This window comes from Schistocerca cancellata, chromosome 2 (assembly GCF_023864275.1).
Source record: "Schistocerca cancellata isolate TAMUIC-IGC-003103 chromosome 2, iqSchCanc2.1, whole genome shotgun sequence".
NCBI lineage: Eukaryota > Metazoa > Arthropoda > Insecta > Orthoptera > Acrididae > Schistocerca > Schistocerca cancellata.
The window spans coordinates 1,114,975,689-1,114,996,499 of NC_064627.1; the positions used below are offsets into that span (position 1 = coordinate 1,114,975,689).

Genomic DNA, 20,811 nt, shown 5'->3' on the forward strand with positions numbered 1-20,811 from the left:
TGCCCCACGTATTGATACAGCGGATGGGTGAAGTCTGGCCATATGCTCGCACACCATTTGCAGTACATAAGACAGTTCGTTCTGTTGTGCCCCGGTGTGATCAGTGAAGAACTCTACACACTGTCATAAGGGTTCATGCTGAACCAGTTCTGCAGTGGATGTTCCTAAATCCACTTTAAATGTTGTTTGAAGGCCCAAGAAAACCAGTGGCATAGCTGACGTCCAAGATTGCGAATGGCACATTAATGATGCTTTCAATGTTCTATCTCGGCTTTCCACCATTCCGTTGCATGTTGAGTGTTAAGCTGTCGTCTGATGGTGGAAACCGCAGAGGTTGGCCAATTCTGAAAATAGCGTCCATTCGAATTGATGCCCCTGGTCTGTTCCAACTTCTAAAGAGCATCTGAAATGTGCAATCCCCAATGAAAGAAATACCTGTCCCACCATTTATGTGGAATTGTGTGATAATGGAATCGCCTTTGCCCATCTGGTGAAGTGGTCCACTGCAGTGATGAGGTATCCTTCTGACAGCAATAGATGTTCCAAGATGTCAAGGTGCACATTTGTGCAGGGTGTATACGACCTGGGACAACCAGGAGATCCGGTAAAAACCTGGGAATTTTTTGATCCGGGAGAAAACTGGGAAAAATCTGGGAATTTTTTAGAAATCTGGGAATTTTTTAGAAATCTGGGAATTTTTCATTGTCTTAGTTTTCAATTAAATTTTTAACTTCGACTGGTAAGAACCAATTCTCTAACAAAGGATATCACTGTATCTCGCTACTGAAGAATAATAATGCAGCAATAAAACATGAACAAGAGGAAAAAAAAGAAAATAAAACTTAAGTTGCAAAGGAAATGCTCCATATACTACAACAAAACACAGTGCTCATACAAGCGTCTGCCAACAGCAAAATGTGTCAAAGGCTTTAGAAAGACTGTGCAGTGTTTCATAACAACAAATTGCCTCCGATGAGCGTGACGTGACAACTGTTTACATTAGATTCGTTTGAGCGGTTGCAAGCGAGCTCATGCTCATGTGCAATTGAGTCACGTATGAGTAGTACCTTCTCCCGCTTCTGGCTACAGAAGTGTGCCAGTATAGCAATAGCAGCAAGCTGCCAGATATCCGCAAAAATTTTACTGGTGCGCCTAAGCTGCCAGATTCACGTATGCGTAACAGGCCCGGAACTAGGGGGCGGGTACAAACTGGGGTATCTGCCCTGGGCCGCAGTTTCAGGGAGGAAAAAGACCTTGTTTCACACAGCGCCTAGCAACCAGTGCACGTTGGTCTATCGAATAATCATGTAATTTTGAAGCGCATCCCTGTTGGTTTTTGAACATTTTTGAACAAATACAAAGTTGATTTCTGAATGAATCATAAGTTGATTTTTGAATACATGCATAGTGTATGTGATGCCTCTGCCAGGGGAATCCCCATCGCATCTAGAAATAAACTTTCCTGCAGACAAAAGGGGATGGGTCTATAAGAGCTGAGTGGAATAAAACCGAACGGGTGAATGCCAGTCGCTGTTTATGTGGCTGGCTGGGTTTGCAAATGATCAGCATTGTTATAACTACTAGCGAAATCCATAGATTCAGACTACCAGAGTGGAAATAGACGACTAACAGGAATAACAGGTCGCAAAGATTACGTATGATCTTCTCTATGCATCCAAGAAGATGAAATTTTGACAAATTTTCCGCCAGACCGCTACACTAGTAAGGGCCAGTTATACAGTCCCCGGCTAGCAGCCCTAAAGTTCTATTTTGGGAAAAGCACGGAAAACGCATTGCATGAACACATAATAAAGCCTAACCGGAGAATAAATGTGGGATAACTAAACCGGTGATTGTGGCAGAGTTAGTGAAGTTAACCAAGAGAATAAGTTTTGACACTGGCAGGAATAGTTACAGAATTAGTCATAACAAGATAGTTTGTTAGAACGAGGAAGGAGAAGAAACGAGGACTAACACAAATTATGGAAGAATGTGACGATTCCAAATTTATATAAAATTTCGTACTACCACTTTTCGATCTCGTGCTTCAGAAACTAGATAGTATGAATGAAATGTGAAATTGTTTCCAAACATAAAACTTTTTGCTTGTAGTAGGCGCAATAGGCATTTGATATTGGTACTTTGTGAATTATATTCTGTTGTGTTATAAAAATGGCCATTTGTGCCCAAACAGTCTCGTTTATTTGGTGTGTGTAACAATTGCTGCAATATTAGGCAGGCCTATTTCGTTTTATCAAGCAGACAATGACAAAATATACGTAATCAGATCGATAAACCACACCAGTCTTGGGTACTACCTGGATTAACAGCTTTTATAGTATTAGACGACGACATTTCGTTTTTTCTTCAGCAAAACGTTGAACTTTGATGAGTTGATATTCTTTCACAGAAAGGAATGTACACCATATAAAGCAGTGGCAAGGTAAGAGAGAGACAAATGCTAGGATTTAAGGAATCAAGAAATGTGTACTGGCTTGCTTGTCTTTACTGGTTTTACGTATCCTATATTTAATTTTACGTCACACAAAACAGCAAGTTATTAGCTAATAGGCCGTAAAGACTGCAAATTTTCTGAAGAGCTCTTGTTCTGCCGGTTACAAATAATCCCATGCAGTATCAATTGTGAGTTTTTTTTAGAGGGGTAGGATGTCAAACCGGCCGACTGGGAGCACCACAGGACATTTTAACTTCCTCTGGCCTGAATATAGTTTGATGGCACCCATTACAAAATATTACACGTTTGAATTCCACAGACCGAAATACAGAACCCTTGAAAGGAATGATAAGGTTTACAGTTCTGAGGAAAAGTATACTGTTACTTAACACAGAAAAAGTGTATTTTCATCTGGGAGAAAGTGTATTTTTAACTGCGAAATCCGGGAATTTTTTTCCCTCATCCATGTATACACCCTGGTTTGAAACATTTCATCATAAGTGTGAAGTATCCTACCGCTTTGTGCATGTGTCGTCCAGCCTTGACCCTCTGACAATCTAAGCATATTTTTGCCCAACTATGGCAGTCTTTCTTTCTTTATTTCTTTCTTCTTCTTCTTCTTCTTCTTCTTCTTCTCTTTTTTTTTTTTTTTTTTTTTTAATTAATTAAGCCACACGAATGTGTCAGTGGCCAGTTTGACACTGGCGTCGATTCCCAGATGAGCCAGCCCACGGATGCTGTCAAATAATTGCCGTCGCAATTTCTCAGGTACAAAAGTTCTCTGTGACACATCACACCAATCTCAGAAACATTCACCAGCGGGTTGTATTTGTCGGAGACGTAACCCAGATGCGTTGTCATAACAGAATTCTGTGAGTTGTTGGTCTGTCTCTTGTGCAGCGGCTAACTCTTTGTGTTCAGCAGGCTGTGAGAGATCAGTTTCAACCGAGACAAGAAATCTGCCAAGACGCTCTCAGCTCCTTTTATATGCTGCAGGTCTTTTGTATACTGGGCAATAAATTCAAGTTGTCTAAATTGTCGTGGTGAGCAGTCATCCTTGTTCCTACTGAAGATGAAAGTAATCAGCTTGTGGTGTGTGAAAACTGTGAACGGTCTGGCATCCACTTCTGACTGGAAGTGTCTGACAGTTTCATAAATTGCCAGCAATTCCCTGTCATAAGCACTCCATTTAACTTGTGAAGATGGAAGCTTATGGGAGAGCAGAACGGGCTGCCAGTAGCTCTTTGACATGCAGGTCTAGAGCTGTGCCAATGGCTTGTTGGCTAGCATCCCCAATAATTGCCAGTCACGCCTGAGGAACCAGGTGTGCCAACATGATTGCCTGATGTAGACCTGTGTTGATCATATTGAATGCCATCAACATCTCTGGTGTCCACTGCAAAGGTTGGTTTCACACTGTGTTCTCACCGGCTAGTGTCTGTATGGCCGCTGCCCAAGAATGGTATCTGCCAAAGTACTTTAATTCATTGACCAAAATGCTGTACACATCAATGCATTGCTAAACAGTCTTTAGATGAAGTTAAGAAAATTTTCAGACGCTGAAAAGATGAGAATGTCACCGAAGTATGTGAAGCAGTACAGTGAACATCTTAGTACCTTGTTGGCAAACTGTTGCCAAGTTTGTGCCACATTTTTCAAACCAAACGGCATACGGAGGTATTTGAATAAGGCGGATGGTGTCGTTACAGTTGTCTTCGGTATATCAGCAGGTGTGTGTGACCGGTGTTTGGTGATTTGCTTTCCAGCAATCGGTGACACCAAAAATGATTACGCCTGCCAGTGCATGCGTAAAATCCCTAATATATGGTACTGGATAACGAGCAGGAATGTTATGGGTATTGAGTACCCTGTATTCTCCACATTGTTTCAAAGTCCCGTCTTTCTTCTTTACTAGATGAAGCTTTGATGACCATGGGTTGTCAGATCTATGGATGACACCTGATTGCATAGTTCTTTGAATTCTGCCTTTCCTGCATTGAAATGATTAGGAAATAACCAGCATGGGCACCGAGACACTGGTTGACTGGGTTAAGTCCTGATGTGATGGACCATGTTCTGCGATGCTGTCTGTGCACACAGCACGGATTCGAAGTTTGCTACGTGTGGTGTCATCCCATCTGTCATCAAATATAGGCAGAGGACCTCGTCCAAGGGTGCCTTTAATGCCCTGCTTACCTAGGCGGATGCTCAACGAGCCAATAGCTACTGCAACTGCATAATGAAACAAGAAATCCACACCCAATATTGCGTCTGACACATCGGCAATCATGAAAGTCTAAGCTAAATGTTCTTGGAAACAGATGTCTACATTTATCTGGTATTTTCCATGAGTCATTATTGAAGTCTGGTTTGTTGCTGAGAGCTTTGGTTGAGGTGGAGGAAGCTCCACATCGTAACTTCTAACAGGCAATGCATGGCATGGCAGGCAGGCAGAGTATTATATCTGCACTGATTGTTGCTGTTTTATTGTGGAGCACACTAACAGTGATCATAAATTTGGTATCTTTATTTACAATGCCATGGTGCTGGAAAGTCAGATTGAGCATTGCAAGCCAAAAGTCAGGTTTATCCGGAATGAACTGCAGTGGGTGTATCTTCATCTTGCTACTGTTATCCATTGAACGGCCATTCCTTGATGCAGTGTAAAAGTTTAACTTAGCATTTTCCTGGTTTTCAATGTCACACCGTAAATCTTCGATGTACTTAATTAAAGCATTGCGCCAATCTGTAGTACTCTGTGTGTCGCACGGATGTGCCAACTTTGTGGTAGACGATACTGAACAGTACTGAATTTGTTCATCTACAACGGAATTCAATGTATGGGTTCACCACTTTAGCCAACTACAGCTTATCTCTGTCTGATAAAGAGATCCAACGAAGTAGTCAAACAATAACTTTTTACTTTTTAAGGCCCACACAAGAATCAACTGAAAAATCTAAGCCAACAACAAATAACTCATAAAAATCAGAGTAAAGCGGATTGTCTGTGCTCTCGTCACCACAGAATAATGCTGCACTTCACTGTGCATTCACAGATGTCCTTCTGGTGACTCGTACCTCTTCATTTCACATACATTAGACCAGAACTTCTCTAGGAAACCTAGGTCTGAGGTGAGAAAGCAATAAAGTCAATCCCGGAAATCAGCAATTGGATACAACAATTTGTCTGCTAAGTTGGTAATTTTCTTAATTAATTTGCGCCATGAATTGAGTCCAGGCGTAATTCCCTGCATCATACATAGTACTTTTCCTTAACTGTCCTAACCACGCCAACATATTGATAAGGCACTAAGCCCCTCCACAATCCATCTCCGTGCCATTCATTTCGTATCTCTAGGACTACATCTGCAGGAAAAATTAACTTATGCTTACTCTGTCAGTTATGTGCTTCAAGACAGGAGACCTGTAATACTGTTGATGTTTTTCCACCCTTTTTTTCCCCTCTAATGTAACTTTAGCATGTTGTGTACTGGTTATTTATGTTTGGTAGCATTCAGCAATCAGTAAGGAAAGATGGGCGCGTATAGTCCACCGTGGTAGCACCCATGCCCACTTGCAGACTTGCACAGAAACATGATTGCTACAATGTAGGTTTTGGTTTTATTGTGATTTGTAGTCTGCTGTCTAGAACCAGTAGATATCAGAATTAGCAGGTGTAAATTTAATGACATTCCTACAAGTATACAGTTGAGTAGCTGTTTCCATTATGTGCATAATATTTTGTTGACTGACCCAGTTGTTTTCTTCTCAGTTATAAATAGTGACACAGGACCAACAGTGGCTCAGTCTTGTTTCAGTCCAGACGGCAAAGCGAACACACTGGAAACAGCCTGGTAGTACAGCTGGAAGCACACCAATAATTACACAGAGAAAAAAATGAGTGATCACATAAATATCTCCTAAGCCTTTTTCTTGCCCCCCCCACCGCCACCTGCCCCCCTTTTCCATTGAAGTCATACCATATCAAAACAAGTTGTAAAGTTGTATTATCTACATACTCCCCACTTCCTCCATCTGCCCATATTTCTTCCATATTGCTCTCCACGTTTCCATATTAATTAGCCTTCTCCCCTTTCAACTTACTTTATAAACACTTTTTGCCACAGCTTTCTTTTATTTTTTATGGTTTCCTATCCTGTCCTGCTCCCCTCTCCACTTTTTGCACCAGTTGTTGTTTACCACATTTTTGTACCTGTAGTTTGCTTTCTGTCTTTTTCCTTACCTCTGACCTTTTAACTGCCTTTTCTGCATATTAGGTGGCTCAGTGGTAAAGAGCCAGACTATGGATCCAGAGATCTGGCATTTGATTTCCCTGTCAGTTCTAGAATTTTTATCTGTCACATATCACTTCTTTAACCTGTGGCATGTTAGTTGATGTGGAAAAAAGCATAGTTGCATCGTGGTTCGAAGTTAAACTTTGTGTCACCCGATAACTGGCTGCCTACGTCATTTGTAAGGTTGGAGGAAGGCAGTGTAATACCACCTCCAACAGGACGATGCCTAGTAAAGCACTGTGGAGCCCAAACCAATCTTTGGATTCTTTCTATGTTTTCTAATGATGTCTGTTATTTGTGCTTTTATTAATTTCCCGTCTGTGACCATGACCTTCCACTAAATGTTAATACTGAACAGGATATAAAATCTGTTGAATCTGAACTCAAGAGGGTAATCAATAAGCCAAAAATTGATTATTTTAAGACACTCCTCAGAAACATACACTGGAGTGATGTTTGCAGTGCTCATGGCATGAATCGAAAAATGTAACAATTTTGCTAATAAAGTGCTTACCTTATTTGAAAATGGTTTTCCCCCCAAAAATTAACAAAGGTTAGAGCAAAGTCTACCAAGAAGCCAGGGATTACTCAAGGAATAGAGGTGTCTTGTAAAACAAAAAGAAAGCTGTACCTGTCAATCTGAAACAGTTCTGATGTTGATGCTATAGCACATTACAAGAAATACTGCAAAGTATTAAAGACTGTAATATGGACATCAAAGCAAATATGTTACAAGGAAAAGTGTCATATCAGGTAACAAAATAAAGATAATATGGGATATGGTGAAGCAGCTTTCTAAGGTTGACTGGAGGCTTTACTCCTCCCTGGCAACCTTTGACAAACACCATTTCCCCAGTTGTGATGATAGGTAGAATGTATTACAAATGTTATCCTTACTGCTGCAGAAGGTTCCATTCCTCACACTTCCTCTTTACCATGTTGTATCTCACTCCCTTGGTGGACTCAGCTGTGCATGCTCTGATTTAATTCGCTTGCGAAAATGTGCTCTCCGTATTTTTAACTGTCATCCTATGATGGTAAACTGCATTCATTATATGCAGTTATGTGCAGTGTGTCTTCGCGTTCTTTAGGATAGCAAAAAAGGTAGCTGGATTTCCTTTCATAGTTCTTTTAACAGTTGTGATCGGGCCAACCTCCGATGGCTCTCTGGGGCTAATATCCATTCCCCAGTTTCCGGCCTGACAGTAGCATACGATATCATAGTGGACCCTATTGCTACCTCCAGTACCTTGGTCAGCTATTTTGCAGAGATTTTGAGCTCCACCCACTATCGCCCTGTCTTGCTCCCTCGGAAACGAGTGGAGGAGAATCGGGTGATACCCTTCTCCTCTCAGAATTGTGAATGTTGCAATGTCACGTTTACTCTGCGGCATCTAGATCGTGCTCATACTTCATCCCGATCCTTCGCTCCAGGGCCAATGTTCACATTCAGATGTTACAGAACCTTTCTCTTGTGGGCCTGCACTTTCTGCTTCATCCATACAGTCACATCTGGGCAGAGGGAACATTTCCCAGATGCTGGCATGAAGCCACTTTCATACCCATACTTCAGCCCAGTAAGGACAAACACCTTCCTTCTAGCTACTGCCCCCATCTCTCTCACCAGCTGTGTTTGCAAGGTGATGGAATGTATGATTCATGCCTGGCTGGTCTGGTGGTTAAAGTCTCACAATTTACTAACCACTGCACAGTGTGGAGTTGAGTACTCCTTTCTGGAGTTGATGATCTCATCACTTTGTCCATTCGTGTCATGAACTGTTTTCTGTGGCAATTCGAGACTGTGGCTGTGTTTTTTGATTTGGAGAAAATTCTGACACACCTGCTGGAGGACTGATCCCTCTATACACTCTATATGTGGGGCTTCCATCGCAGATTGCCCCATTTCCTTCAGGAATTTTTAAAAAACAGAGTTTTCAAGGTACATGTGGTCTTGCGGTGGCGTTCTCTCTTCCCACGCACAGGGTCCTGGATTCGATTCCCGGCGGTGTCAGGGATTTTTCCTGCCTTGAGATGACTGGGTGTTGTTATGTCGTCTTCATCATCATCATCATCATTCATCCCCATTACGGTTGGAGGAATGCAATGGCAAACCCCTTCCACTAGGACCTTGGGTAGTACAGTGGTGCGGATCTTCCGCATCGTCCCCTATGCTCCTCGGAGTATGGGACATCATCATCATCATCATCATCATCATCATCATCATCATCATCATCATGTGGGCTCTACCTTGTTGGACACCTTTATCCAGGAAAACGGTGTGCCTCAGGGTTCCTTCCTGAGTGTCATCCTCTTTCCTTATCGCAATAAACTCTGTAATGTCCTGTCTCCCACCGGGCATCTCCAGCACCCATTTCGTTTGCCATTTATTGATCTATTACAGTTCTCCTGGACTTGTCTCCTTAAGCGACGTCTTCAGTGATGTCTCTATCGTCTTTACTCGTGGAGCATAGACAGTAGCTTTCGCGTTTCCACTGAGACAATGATTTGTATGAATTTCTGGCAGCAATTGGTTTCTTCTACCGTCTTTACATCTTGGGCCTGTTGCTCTTCCTTTTCTTGAAACTAGAGGATTTCTGGAGCTCATGCTCAACAGGAAACTTCCTTGGTCCTCCAACATGTCTTACCTGGCTGCCCACTATACACAGTCCCTCAGTGTCCTCAGCAGTACTATCTGGGGAGCTGACCGGACTACCCTCCTCCGTTTGTACCGGTCCCTTGTCTGTTCAAAATTAGACTACAGGTGTTTCATTTATGCATCTGCACATCCATCCCTCTTACACCATCTCAATACTATCCACCATCGAGGCGTCTGTTTGGCCACTGCCACCTTTTACACTAGCCCAGTTGAGAGTCTGTATGCAGAAGGTGCCATACTACTGCTGTCATATTGCCATGATTTTTCTCCTCGACAGGTATCCACGACACGAGTCTGCCATGCCTGGCAATTCATCCTATGTCTCCTCCTTAGACGTCTCCTTTGATCGCCAGTAGGGGGCACGTCCCTCTTCTGTTACCTCCTGGAATTGCTTCCAACTGTTGCTCCACTTTAACTTCACGCTACTGCCACTTTCCTGATGTGTTGAACCATACACCACCTTGGCTTCGTGCTGCGGCACCTTGTTCGCCTTGGCCTTCATTCGCTTCCTAAGGACACTACTCCAGCTTGCTCTATTGCTGTAAGTTTCACGATCTTCGCAAAAAACTTTGCGATACTACCTTTGTGTACACTTATGGCTCTCTGGCCGACCGCGATATTGGGTGTGCCTTCGTCTTTGGCACAGACAGTTTTTGATATCGGCTTCTGCAACACTGCTCAGTATTTACAGCCAAGCTCTTTGCCATGTATCAGGTCACACTGTATAACCGGTGATGCAGGCTTTTCAAATGTGTCATTTGCTCTAACTCTCTGTGCCCTTCATTCGTCTGTGTGCTGTTTACCATCCATGCCTTAGTGCAACAGGTCCAGGAAAGCTGTCACTTGCTCACTCTTGATGGAGCCACTGTGATATTTGTGGGTTCCTGGTCACATCAGTCTGACGGGAAACAAGGCTGCTGACGCTGCAGTCGAGGCTACAGTCCTCATACTTCGGCCCATTAGTTCTGCCATGCTCTCAGGCGATCTCTGTGTTGCTGTCTGTCAGCAGGTGGTGTCACTTCGGCATAACCACTGGTCCTTGCTTCATGGGAACTAGCTCCAGGGAACTAAGCCTCTCCCAGCGGCTTGGCTGACCACCTCTTGGCCCTCTCCCAGTGAGGAGATAGTTTTAGCTAGGTTACGTACTGGGCACAGTCTTTTTAGCCATTGCCATTTGTTCAGTGGTGCTCCCCCACCACTTTGTGCTCATTGGCCTGGACCTTCGGTGGTTCACCACTTCCCAACAGAATGCCCTTTTTATAACCACTTATGTTCTCAATTATGTTTGCCATCTGAATTATCAGCTGTTTTAGCAAACAGTGTGTGGTCTGTTGACTGCATTTTACTGCATTGTGCCAATATGGTGTAAGACATTTAATCTTTAGTTCAGAACTTCCATTTCTCTATGGTGTATTTTATGGAATTTTCTCCAAGCCCCTGCTTCTAGCTGTCTTTCCTTCCATTGATTGGGCTACATGTGTAGTCAATTGTAAATTATTATTATTTTTTTTTCATGTTCTATGTTTGTGACTACAGTGCATATGACACTAGTTGTTTTTGTGCCCTAAATCAAAACAAAACTAACAAATTCTTCTTTCACTATTTTATCTTCTATCTCACATTCAACAATTTCCTCTTCCTTTTGCATAACATTGTCTTAAAGTTCACTTCTATCATAGAATCCCTCTTTATATTCATTCTGCTTTTCAGCTTTTCCTTGATTGATACTGGCTTGCTGCCTGAGCTCTTGATAAGAATTCAGCTGCAACCTTTTTCTTTAAAGATCCCTTTAAATTTACTGTAGGCGGCATGTGTCTTTCCCATGCTATAAATGCTTGTACAGCCTTAATGTCCTCTAGCCTTTCCTGCTTAGCCATTTTACAATTTCTACCAGTTTTATTTTTTTATATGTCTGTATTCATTTTGGCCTGGTTGTTTATTTATATATTTTTCCCCATTTGAATTCAACATCTCGTGTGTTATCCAAACATTTCTACAAGGCCTTGTCCTTATACTTACTTTGCTCTTCTGTCTTCACTATGTCATCTCTCAAACCTACCCATTATTCTTCTACTGTATACCTTTCCCCTGTTCCAGTCAAATGTTTCCTAATGCTCATTTTTAAACTCGCAACAACCTCTGGTCCTTTCAACTTATCCTGATGCCATCTCCTAAATATTCTACTGTTTTGCAAATTCTTAAGCTTTAACTTACTGTTCATAAAGATGAATTATGGTCATGGTCAACATCTACCCCTGGAAATGTCTTACATTTCAAACTATGCTTTTGAAACCTGTACCCTACCATTATAAAGTGTGGTCAGAAACAGCCTGAAAAACCTGTAAGGGTGTTGGTAGGAAGGTTGTGCTGAAAGGAAATTAAGAAGAAATTGGACACATTGTGCCATTCTTTAGGAAATCAAACAAAGAACACATTTGATAACACTATGTTGGGCCACTTGAATTTGCATGCACAGTGGCCTGATTGGCCAAGTTCAAGGATAATTGACCCAGAAATGGTGCACAATATTGATCTTTTTTTTTTTCTTAACAGTTATTTCTCAAGACAACAGATCCTGCAGCACCCTTACACATTTTTCAGACTGTTATTGACCGTCCTGTATTATCTGAAAAAATCATTATCTTCAAGTATTTTCAACATATAGCCTTTGCACAAGATTCTTAAATAATATGTTATCAATGATTAAATTATGATCTGTGCAAAATTCTGCAAGGCAGTTTACATTCCTTTCCCCCAGTCCATGTTCTCCTACAATTTTGCCTTCTCTTCCTTTTCCTACTATCAAATTGCAGTCACCCATCATAATCAAATTTTCCTCTCCATTAACTGCCCGAATAATTTCCTTTACCTCATCATACATTCTTTCAATCTCTTCATCTGCAGAACTAGTTGATACACAAATTTGTACTACTGTGGTAGAGGTGTTGGCTTCGTGCCTACCTAGGCTACGTAATGCAGTCACTCTTACATACGTAGTAGCATACCTGCATTCTGAAGTTCTTTGTTATTACTAAGCTTACACCTGCATATTCGTTATTAGGCTTATTCCTGCATCATTTCTATCTGATGGTGTGTTGATAACCCTGTCACTGACTTAACCAGAAGTCTTGTTCATCCTGCCACTGCACTTCACTAATTTCCACTGTATCTAACTTCAACCTAACCATTTCTCTTTTTAAATTTTCTGACCTCACTACCTGATTAAGGGTCTAACGTTCCAGACTCTATCCCATACAGTGTCAGTTATGTTTTTCCAGATGACTATATCGTTCTGAATAGTCTCCACCCGGAGAGCCGAATGGGGACCATTTTACTTCTGCCATATTTTATCCAGGAGGTGGTGATGCCGTCATCATTTAACTTTACAAAACAGCTGCATGCCAATGAGAAAAACAGTGGCTGTAGTTTCCCCTTGCTTCCAGCTGCTCATATCACCAGCATGGCAAGCCCACAATGGATAACCTTACAAGGCTGCATTAGCCAATCATAGAGACTGTTGCCCCTGCAGTTACTGAAAAGCCTGCTGCCCCGAGGCAGGGGTGAACAACCATAACAACAGGATATTACTTATTGCTCGCAACTTGGCAGAACAGAAAAGTAGAATGTGTTTTGAATAAACAAGCTTTGCGTACAACAATAAAATAAATATGAACCCCAAAATGTCGTTACCAGATGCCACTATGATAAGTCGGGGGAGAATGGAGGTTCAGTCAACTGTCCGGCCAACAAAATTTTTCACTTGAGGCAAATGGTCAGGATGATTAGCTTGAGAAGGCCACAACCAGTTTCCTTCCATATCCTTCTCTAAGCTTGTGTTGTTTCTGTAAGGACCAAATCATAATGAAATGTTTAATTATTATCTTCCTTACATCCTTCCAGACCAATCACTCTTATTTTAATGGAGTCTTACCACAAAATACTGTGAAGTTCATCCCATTAATGGTGTGAAACCATAGAGCCTGAAATGGATGAAGAAACATCATGAATTGTTGAATTCCAAATAGATATTTTTTTTTCTTTTTTGCTGATGACACATTATTTAGTCCCACAGTTAACAAATTCCCATCTTCAGAGAGTGTGTGTGGAACATGAAACTCGCCTCAGGTCATGAAACATCCTTGGTTTATTACTGTGAGCTGACTACATGGACAGGAATTGAGCACTGATGGCTTAATGGCATAGGGAGACCAAGAGTTGAATACACTAAGCAGATTCAGAAGGATGTAGGCTGCAGTACGTACTGGGAGATGAAGAAGCTTGCACAGGATAGAGTAGCATGGAGAGCTGCATCAAACCAGTCTCAGGACTGAAGACCACAACAACAATGGCATAAGGAAGAATCGACTTTGTTATGCTGTATGCTGGTGCCATTTACAAGAATTTCATTTTTGTGTATGTCAGTACTGATCCCCATAGTGGACCGTCCTTTAAAATGGAAGTATACACCTCTAGACTTGCTCTCTAGACTTGAATCATGTTGGTTGTTTCTAGGATCCACTTGGACACCTGTTGGTAATTTAACAGGTCCTATGATTGTTCCAAAGTTTGAGATAGGTCTTCTTGTAATGTGATAAAATGTCCCTCACAATGTTTTCAATAATTGGTAAATGACGTGTGTATATGAAGATGACCAAAATAAAAAATAAACAATAAAGAAGCAGCCTTATGTACGTGTACAGACATACCATTCAACATCATCATAAAGGCTGTAGAACACTATATGGTTACAAAACTTGTTGGTGCCTTTGCATAAGTTTGACAAACGAGGATACTAAAAATGATAGTTGTAATGATTTATTTACATAAATGTAAATTTAGAATGTAACTGTTAATTGTTGTTGTTGTTGAGAAGCTGGAATATAATGAATTGCATTCAAGCTATAAAAGTGTAAACCACATAGCAGATCAGGACCAGTAATTTTGGTTACTTGCCCTGTTACTGAGCTGTCCTATGTCTGCCAAAAAAAATTGTCATCCCATGTCTTGAGTCACATGAGTGAAAATTATTTTTTAGTTAGAAAGTAGTCTCCTCCTCTATATAAGAATGAATTAAATACTTTTTTCTCAATTCCGTATCTGATCCTAGTTTCAGATAGTGGAGAGAGAGAGAGAGAGAGAGAGTGTTTGTGTGTTTTAACTAAATAGTTTTTAACATTTTTATTTCTGATCTTTTTTGTTCAGGCTGAAGAGGATTTCTGCAATTGCCCTTGAAACTGCAGGTGAACATCTGCTATTGGGGACTGAGGGTGGAAATATTTATCTCCTTAATCTGAAGACTTTCCAAATGTCAGATACAATCATATATCAAGATATTGTCATGCAGAAGTGAGTTTGTTGTCATTTTTAATTGTGCATGTTTTAACTAACATAAAATATTTATTGTGATGTTGCCCTGTGGTAGTGTTATTACATATTATTTCCTATACAAACAGCTTGGTAATTATAAGTATTCAAGGATGTTCTTATTGTTGCCTGAAATGCTTCTCGTACTCTTAAGATGTTAAATATTCCACTTTTAACATCTATGGTTCCTTCAGATATTTGTCCCTCCTGTTTTTACTTTTAACTCACTGGTAAACAACAAAGAGGTGAATACTGCTAAATTCAGTGTGGCTCAATATGCACAGAGAGATAAAAATGCATATCAGTAATTAATTTTTGGAGGTTTTGTTTTCTCGGTATCTCTCCCCCCCCCCCCCCCCCCCCCCCCTCTTCTTTTTGGAGAGGAGAATACGGTAAATAAGAGAATGAACAAGCAGGACAACAGATGCTGTGGCTAAGGAGAAAACCCTGCAAATCTTCTCTCAGAACTTAGACAATAAAGTCGTAAGTTGCAGGTAATGGAATGTTAGTAATCATTAGATTTGAGCAGGGAGCAAGTATAAATGATAGAGATATTTCTCAAAGGAAATTTTCTATTGGGCTCTTGATGTGGCACCCTTACTGTATAGGAAAAGAAATTTAAAACGACAATGGCTATGCCATCATCCTCAATCTGTCACAAGGACTGATTTTTAGGTGGTGACAGGCTAACAAAATTGGGCTGGTCACTTGATGATAAAGAATGGCCACTGGAATTAGGACCATGCATACTCACTGTCCACACATTACTAAGCTGATCTCCGTTGTGGGATGTGTGTGGTGGAATGACATCAAAATGTTGTCTATTTAAAGTTTTTAAATGTGTCCACATATCGCTGAATTTCCAGCATAATGATTGTGGTGATTACATGGGCAGCTAATATGGTGATCATATGTTTTACCACTGCTTGCATTGGTGACGCAATAGCACTAGCTACGGGTCTGCATGATTCACTCTTCTTGTGCCCTTGGGAAGATCCTTTAGAGATGCTGGTGGTGCATCATCATGGTGTTTTATGGCTGTTCCATTAAATATAAACCAAACATTACTAAAAACAAAAAACCCGCTCCATTTGCTTTTGGTGAACACGGAAGGAATGTAACATAAATCTTTGTAAAATGTACACTTTCTTGGCTGGAAATGTTACAGTTAATAAAGCGTTCCAGGCTATTATGCCGTGGTCGAATGAATTTCATCTTAAAATTCATTTAACGTGAAATCCATTTGACCGTGGCGTAACAGCCTGGGGGAGCTGTCCAGACACACAAACTGAGGTACAAGGTGAGGGCTCAAGGGATACCTCCTAATTTTTTTGCCAGATCTCCTCCTGCCCTGCATAGTGCAGCAACTCAGTATGGAATGAACTCAACATGTCCTTGGAATTACCTTGCAGAAATATTGAGCCATGCTGTCTCTATAGCTGTCCATAATTGTGAAAGTGTTGCTGGTGCAGGATTTTGTGCACGAACTGAGCTCTTGGCTATGTCCCATAAATATTCGATAGGATTCATGTTGGACAACCTGTGTGGCCAGATGATCCACTGAAATCATCCAAATGTTCTTCAAACCAGTCGTGGTCAGGTGTGCCCCAGTGTCGTCATTGTTTGGGAGCATGAAGTCTATGAATGGCTGCAATTGTTCTCAAAGTTGCCAAACACAAACCATGGTGAGAGGTAAAGGCTGAAATGTGTTATTCTCTGAACACTGTTGACACTGTGAATCTCAGAATATTAAATTCCCTAATGATTTCTGAAACGGATTGTCCCATGCGTCTCGATCCAACTACCATTCCGCATTCAAAGTGTGTTAATTCCTGTCATGTGGACATAATCAGGTCGGAAGCATTTTCACTTGAATCATCTGAGTACAAATGAAAGCTCTGCCAGTTCTCTGCCCTTTTATACATTGTGTGTGTGATACTACTGCCATCTGTATACATGCATACCACTATCTTGTGACTTTTGTCACCTCATTGTTTTGTTGAGTTTTAACATGCGTAATTGTGAATATAAACTATATCCACACCATCTCTGTGATAGAGAACTTATCACTTTTCATTTAGGTTGTATTCTTTGTTACACTGTCTTGAAGACCAGTACCAAAACAGATACCTCACTTGTTTTCAAAATCAAAAGTCTACTATTTATTATTTCTGCCTTCAGTGTAACATTAACTACATGAATAACATTGTATCTATCCATCTTAGCACCAGGAGATGATTGTGGACGTTTGTGTGGGAGTTGTTCTTGAGTGAATGTATGTGTGTCTTCTAGTTCTGATGAAGCATGCAGTGTGAAAGCTGAAAAAGTCTAGCAGTACTTTGATTGTGCCTCCCTGACTCGGCACCAACTCTGTGGGGAGTACTGATCCATCCTTTCCATATTATTAAATAATGGAAAGTTATGGGTAGAGTAACAACGAGAGCACCAATCACCTCGGATGGGTAGTGGTGTTTAAGGAGACAGAATGAGTGATGACGGGAAGGGATAGCAGGGTAGGAGTCAGGGAAGATGTGTGCAGTGGTGTAGTGGGGACAGGAAAGGGCTGCTACTAGGTGCCCTTTCAGGAGGCTGTGCTGTGGGGGAGGCAGAGTGCTAAAGGAGGGTCAAGAGACAGACACATAGTAGGAGAAGAGACTAAGGGTAGCATTGGTGGAATAAAAGGTATATGTAGTGCAGGAGGGACAGAAGGGAATGGTACTACAGGTGGTTGAAGGACAAGGTCTAGCAGAGGTTGAGGCTAGGGTAGTTACAGGAATGCAAGATATGTTGGTAAGGAGAGTTACCAGCTGTGCAGTTCCGAAAAGCTAGTGATAGGAAGGGTCTAAATGGCACAGGCTGTGAAGCAGACATTAAAAATGAAGCACTTTGTGTTGGTCAGCACATTCATAAACTTTAAAAACAAAGCACACTATTGATGCACAACTCCTTTCATCACATTCAGTCTGTAGACAGCTCCAGCATTATGATGGATGTCAACATCTCAGCTTTGTTGCAGCTGAATGCCATATATTCCTCTCACTACTTCCCATGCTACATGATAAGCAAGGATACTTTCCAGTTAGCTGTCATACATTGCTAGTATAGCAATTCATTATACTGTTTTGTGCACTCGGGAATGGTAGGCGGTATGCCTTGGCCCTCCCGCCCCCTCCAAACTTGGGACTGCCATGAGGAGAGAAGCGATAGAGGGAAAGGCAGCACCGACTCAGTTTTGGAGTGCTGGCACCCTTGCCCATGTGCCTGTGAGTGGTGCTTATACAAAAGCAGATGTAACAAAAGTGGAAATATTGCCAGTACTTTGAGATCAATGAATGTCTTCAAAGTAATGCTGATTTTCTCCACTGCTGGCAGCACCAATAAAAATTGTCAAACTTTCATGACTAGTCTAATATTAAATTTCTGGTGATGGGCACATAAACATTGAGCCAAGTTGTATTGAATTAATCATTAATGTTAATAACTAAGGAGTGTGAATTGTTATTGTCAGTTTACAAGTTAACTCTTCTTTTACCATTTTCTACAGTGGGAATATATTATAAAGAACATTGTTTAAATGTTAGCATATTTCTCAAATTCATTCCATGTTTGTGAATATTTAAGTGCAGTTCCTTTTATTAGTGTTCCTGAAGATTACAAGATAAACCCTGGTGCTGTGGAAGCTATTGCTGAACAGCCTGGAAATCCTGACAAAATTTTAATTGGCTACAATAGAGGGTTAATGGTTTTATGGAACAGAAAAACTCCAGGAGCAGAACAGGTAAGCATGTGATACTATCAGATATAGTTATATGTTTTATAAATGCATTTTAACCATCAGAAGCTTATTTGTCCCATTAGTCATTTACCCGTTTTATGAACAATATTGAAATAGTTGTTGCTGTTGTTGTTGTTGTTGTTGTGGTCTTCAGTCCTGAGACTGGTTTGATAAAGCTCTCCATGCTACCCTATCCTGTGCTCTGAAATTCACTTTAAGCTTTAGGTTCTGCTGTAACTTAACCAGTAAGATGGTTGCTTGTGGCATGCCCAAGGAACGGAAAAGGTACACTACCTCCGGGAAAACTGTAAAAGATGTCTCAAACTTCATTTTTGTATGATCATCATAACTCAAACTGATGTTTTCTTCAAGTGGTTCTGTTTCTAGGCTGTGAACTATTGCATGAAGTGGAAGAATATAATGCTAAGCTGTGAAAAGGGCTTGGAAGTGAACATTATTTCATTGAATGATAAAGTATGTTCATAGTAAAATTAAACTGCCAATAATTTTTTTTAAGGGGATACAAGCAGTTTTTCTTCAGTAAATCGTGCCATATTTAATTATTCTGTTGTTGAGACTCTGAACCTTGAATGAAAAGAAAACAAGAAAAAAAATTAAGGTACTCATATTATGACTGACAGCAGATTAAGATACATTCAAAAGCTGACAATCTCGCACATATTCAGTTTTACTAGTTAAATTTTCACTATTCCTTCAGCCATTTAGCACAGTAACACAACCTGTGCAGCTTTCTTGCTGAATCTTGTCAAGTCATCTACTTCGTCTTCTTTCCCTTCCTTCTCGAAGGAACCAGAAATTCCTAAGTTGTATTAATTGGGGTCAGGGGCACACAAAAGACAGGGCTTAAAAAAATCAACAGTGGAATGCTGGCAACATGTATGATTTGAAAACGTGAAGTATTGTATGTGTCAGAGGAAGTAATTCAGAGCCAAAACATAAGTGAAGGCCTCATTGCAAACAGAAGTGCAGATGAGAGGAAAATGAGTGGCCATGTAGTTATCAGGAAAGGAACTAGTAGAAATGAAAAGAATCAAGTGTGATAATTGGAATGTAAAAGAGGCAGAAGAAAATAGGTTGGAGACCAAAGTGAAAAGAATGTTCTTGAAAAGGTTGGGAAAGTAAAGATCCTGTAGGGATTTGAGTATTTGCTTTAGAGTAAGTTTCTGTCGGTGAAAACCTGAGATACTGGTGTTGTGAAGAAAAGTCTACTTTGCACAGCAGTGAAGCAAACAACTCCCTTTAGTCTTTCATCCATGTTCTGCAAAAGGATACTGTACATTACACTTCTGTGCGCTCATCTCCATTGTCTCTAAGGGCCAGAACCCAAGAGCGAGTTTAAGTAGCATGTGCTCACAATGGAATCGTAGCATCAGAAATCATCCAGTACACTCAAGGCAACATCATAGCAGTACTAGAATGGAAGGCAACCAGTATGGATGTAGGCAGAAGAAAGCAAGCACTGTGGCTGCTGTACGATAAAGCTGTGATTACATTCAGCTGGCAGAAGAAACAATATATTTTAAACTGTTGTTTGAAAATTTTATACAATCAGATAAAAGGGCTCTCACCAAGGTGCAAAGCATTTGTTTGTTAGGGCTAATTCAAATTAATGGCCACATTTGAGCAAAAACATTTCAAAGTGGTTTCTCCTCTGATACAGTTTTGCACCAAAACTCTCTCAGGACTTCTCACTTACTTAATACTAAGAAGACTGTGATACTCCTTGCAAGCTGTGTCCCATATTTCTACCCCTATTAAATAGCAATTAGACAACCAAACTGGCTGTCTTCAAGGCAGGCTGATGGTAGCTGTTGCTATGGTTGCTTATACATGTGCACTGCCCAATTCTCTCACGACCTGTGCTGCTTTGTGGAGATTGATAAGTTCGCTGGGAGGAAGCAGTGATTGGCAAGTACAATTCTCTCACTGCATCTTCATTGTGAGTTTGCAGCTTCGTGATTGTAATGTGTGGGGATCCATTATTTCACTTATATTGCTAAACTACATGTAAAATGCTTCTGTGAGCGTGTAGTAATGTGCATCAAGCCCGGTGTGACTAGTACTAGTTCTTCAGAACTTTCTGAACACAGTTTGCCCTACAGCTCAAGAGAAGTTCATGCCAACCACTTACAGTGTCCTGTATTTTGGAAATAGGAAATTTCTTTATGAGGTAAAAGTTTACATAATTCACATGTTTGATCTTGTTGAGAACTGTGACTGAAGGTGTACTTCACTCCATTGAATT

General features: G+C 40.8%; 1 protein-coding gene across 6 annotated transcripts in view; it reads left to right on the top strand.

Annotated features, from left to right (window-relative positions):
• The window catches only part of LOC126163145 (lethal(2) giant larvae protein homolog 1), a 379,746-nt gene that overhangs the window by 101,374 nt on the left and 257,561 nt on the right, over nucleotides 1–20,811 (top strand). For all 6 annotated transcript variants that reach the window (XR_007535167.1, XM_049920072.1, XM_049920074.1 and 3 more), the window contains exons 5-6: nucleotides 14,609–14,752; nucleotides 18,410–18,548. Coding sequence is in view for 5 of the 6 variants with exons in the window: in XM_049920072.1 (XP_049776029.1) it covers nucleotides 14,609–14,752; nucleotides 18,410–18,548 (283 nt within the window). In the remaining variant the exon portion in view is untranslated. The remainder of the gene's footprint in view (nucleotides 1–14,608; nucleotides 14,753–18,409; nucleotides 18,549–20,811) is intronic.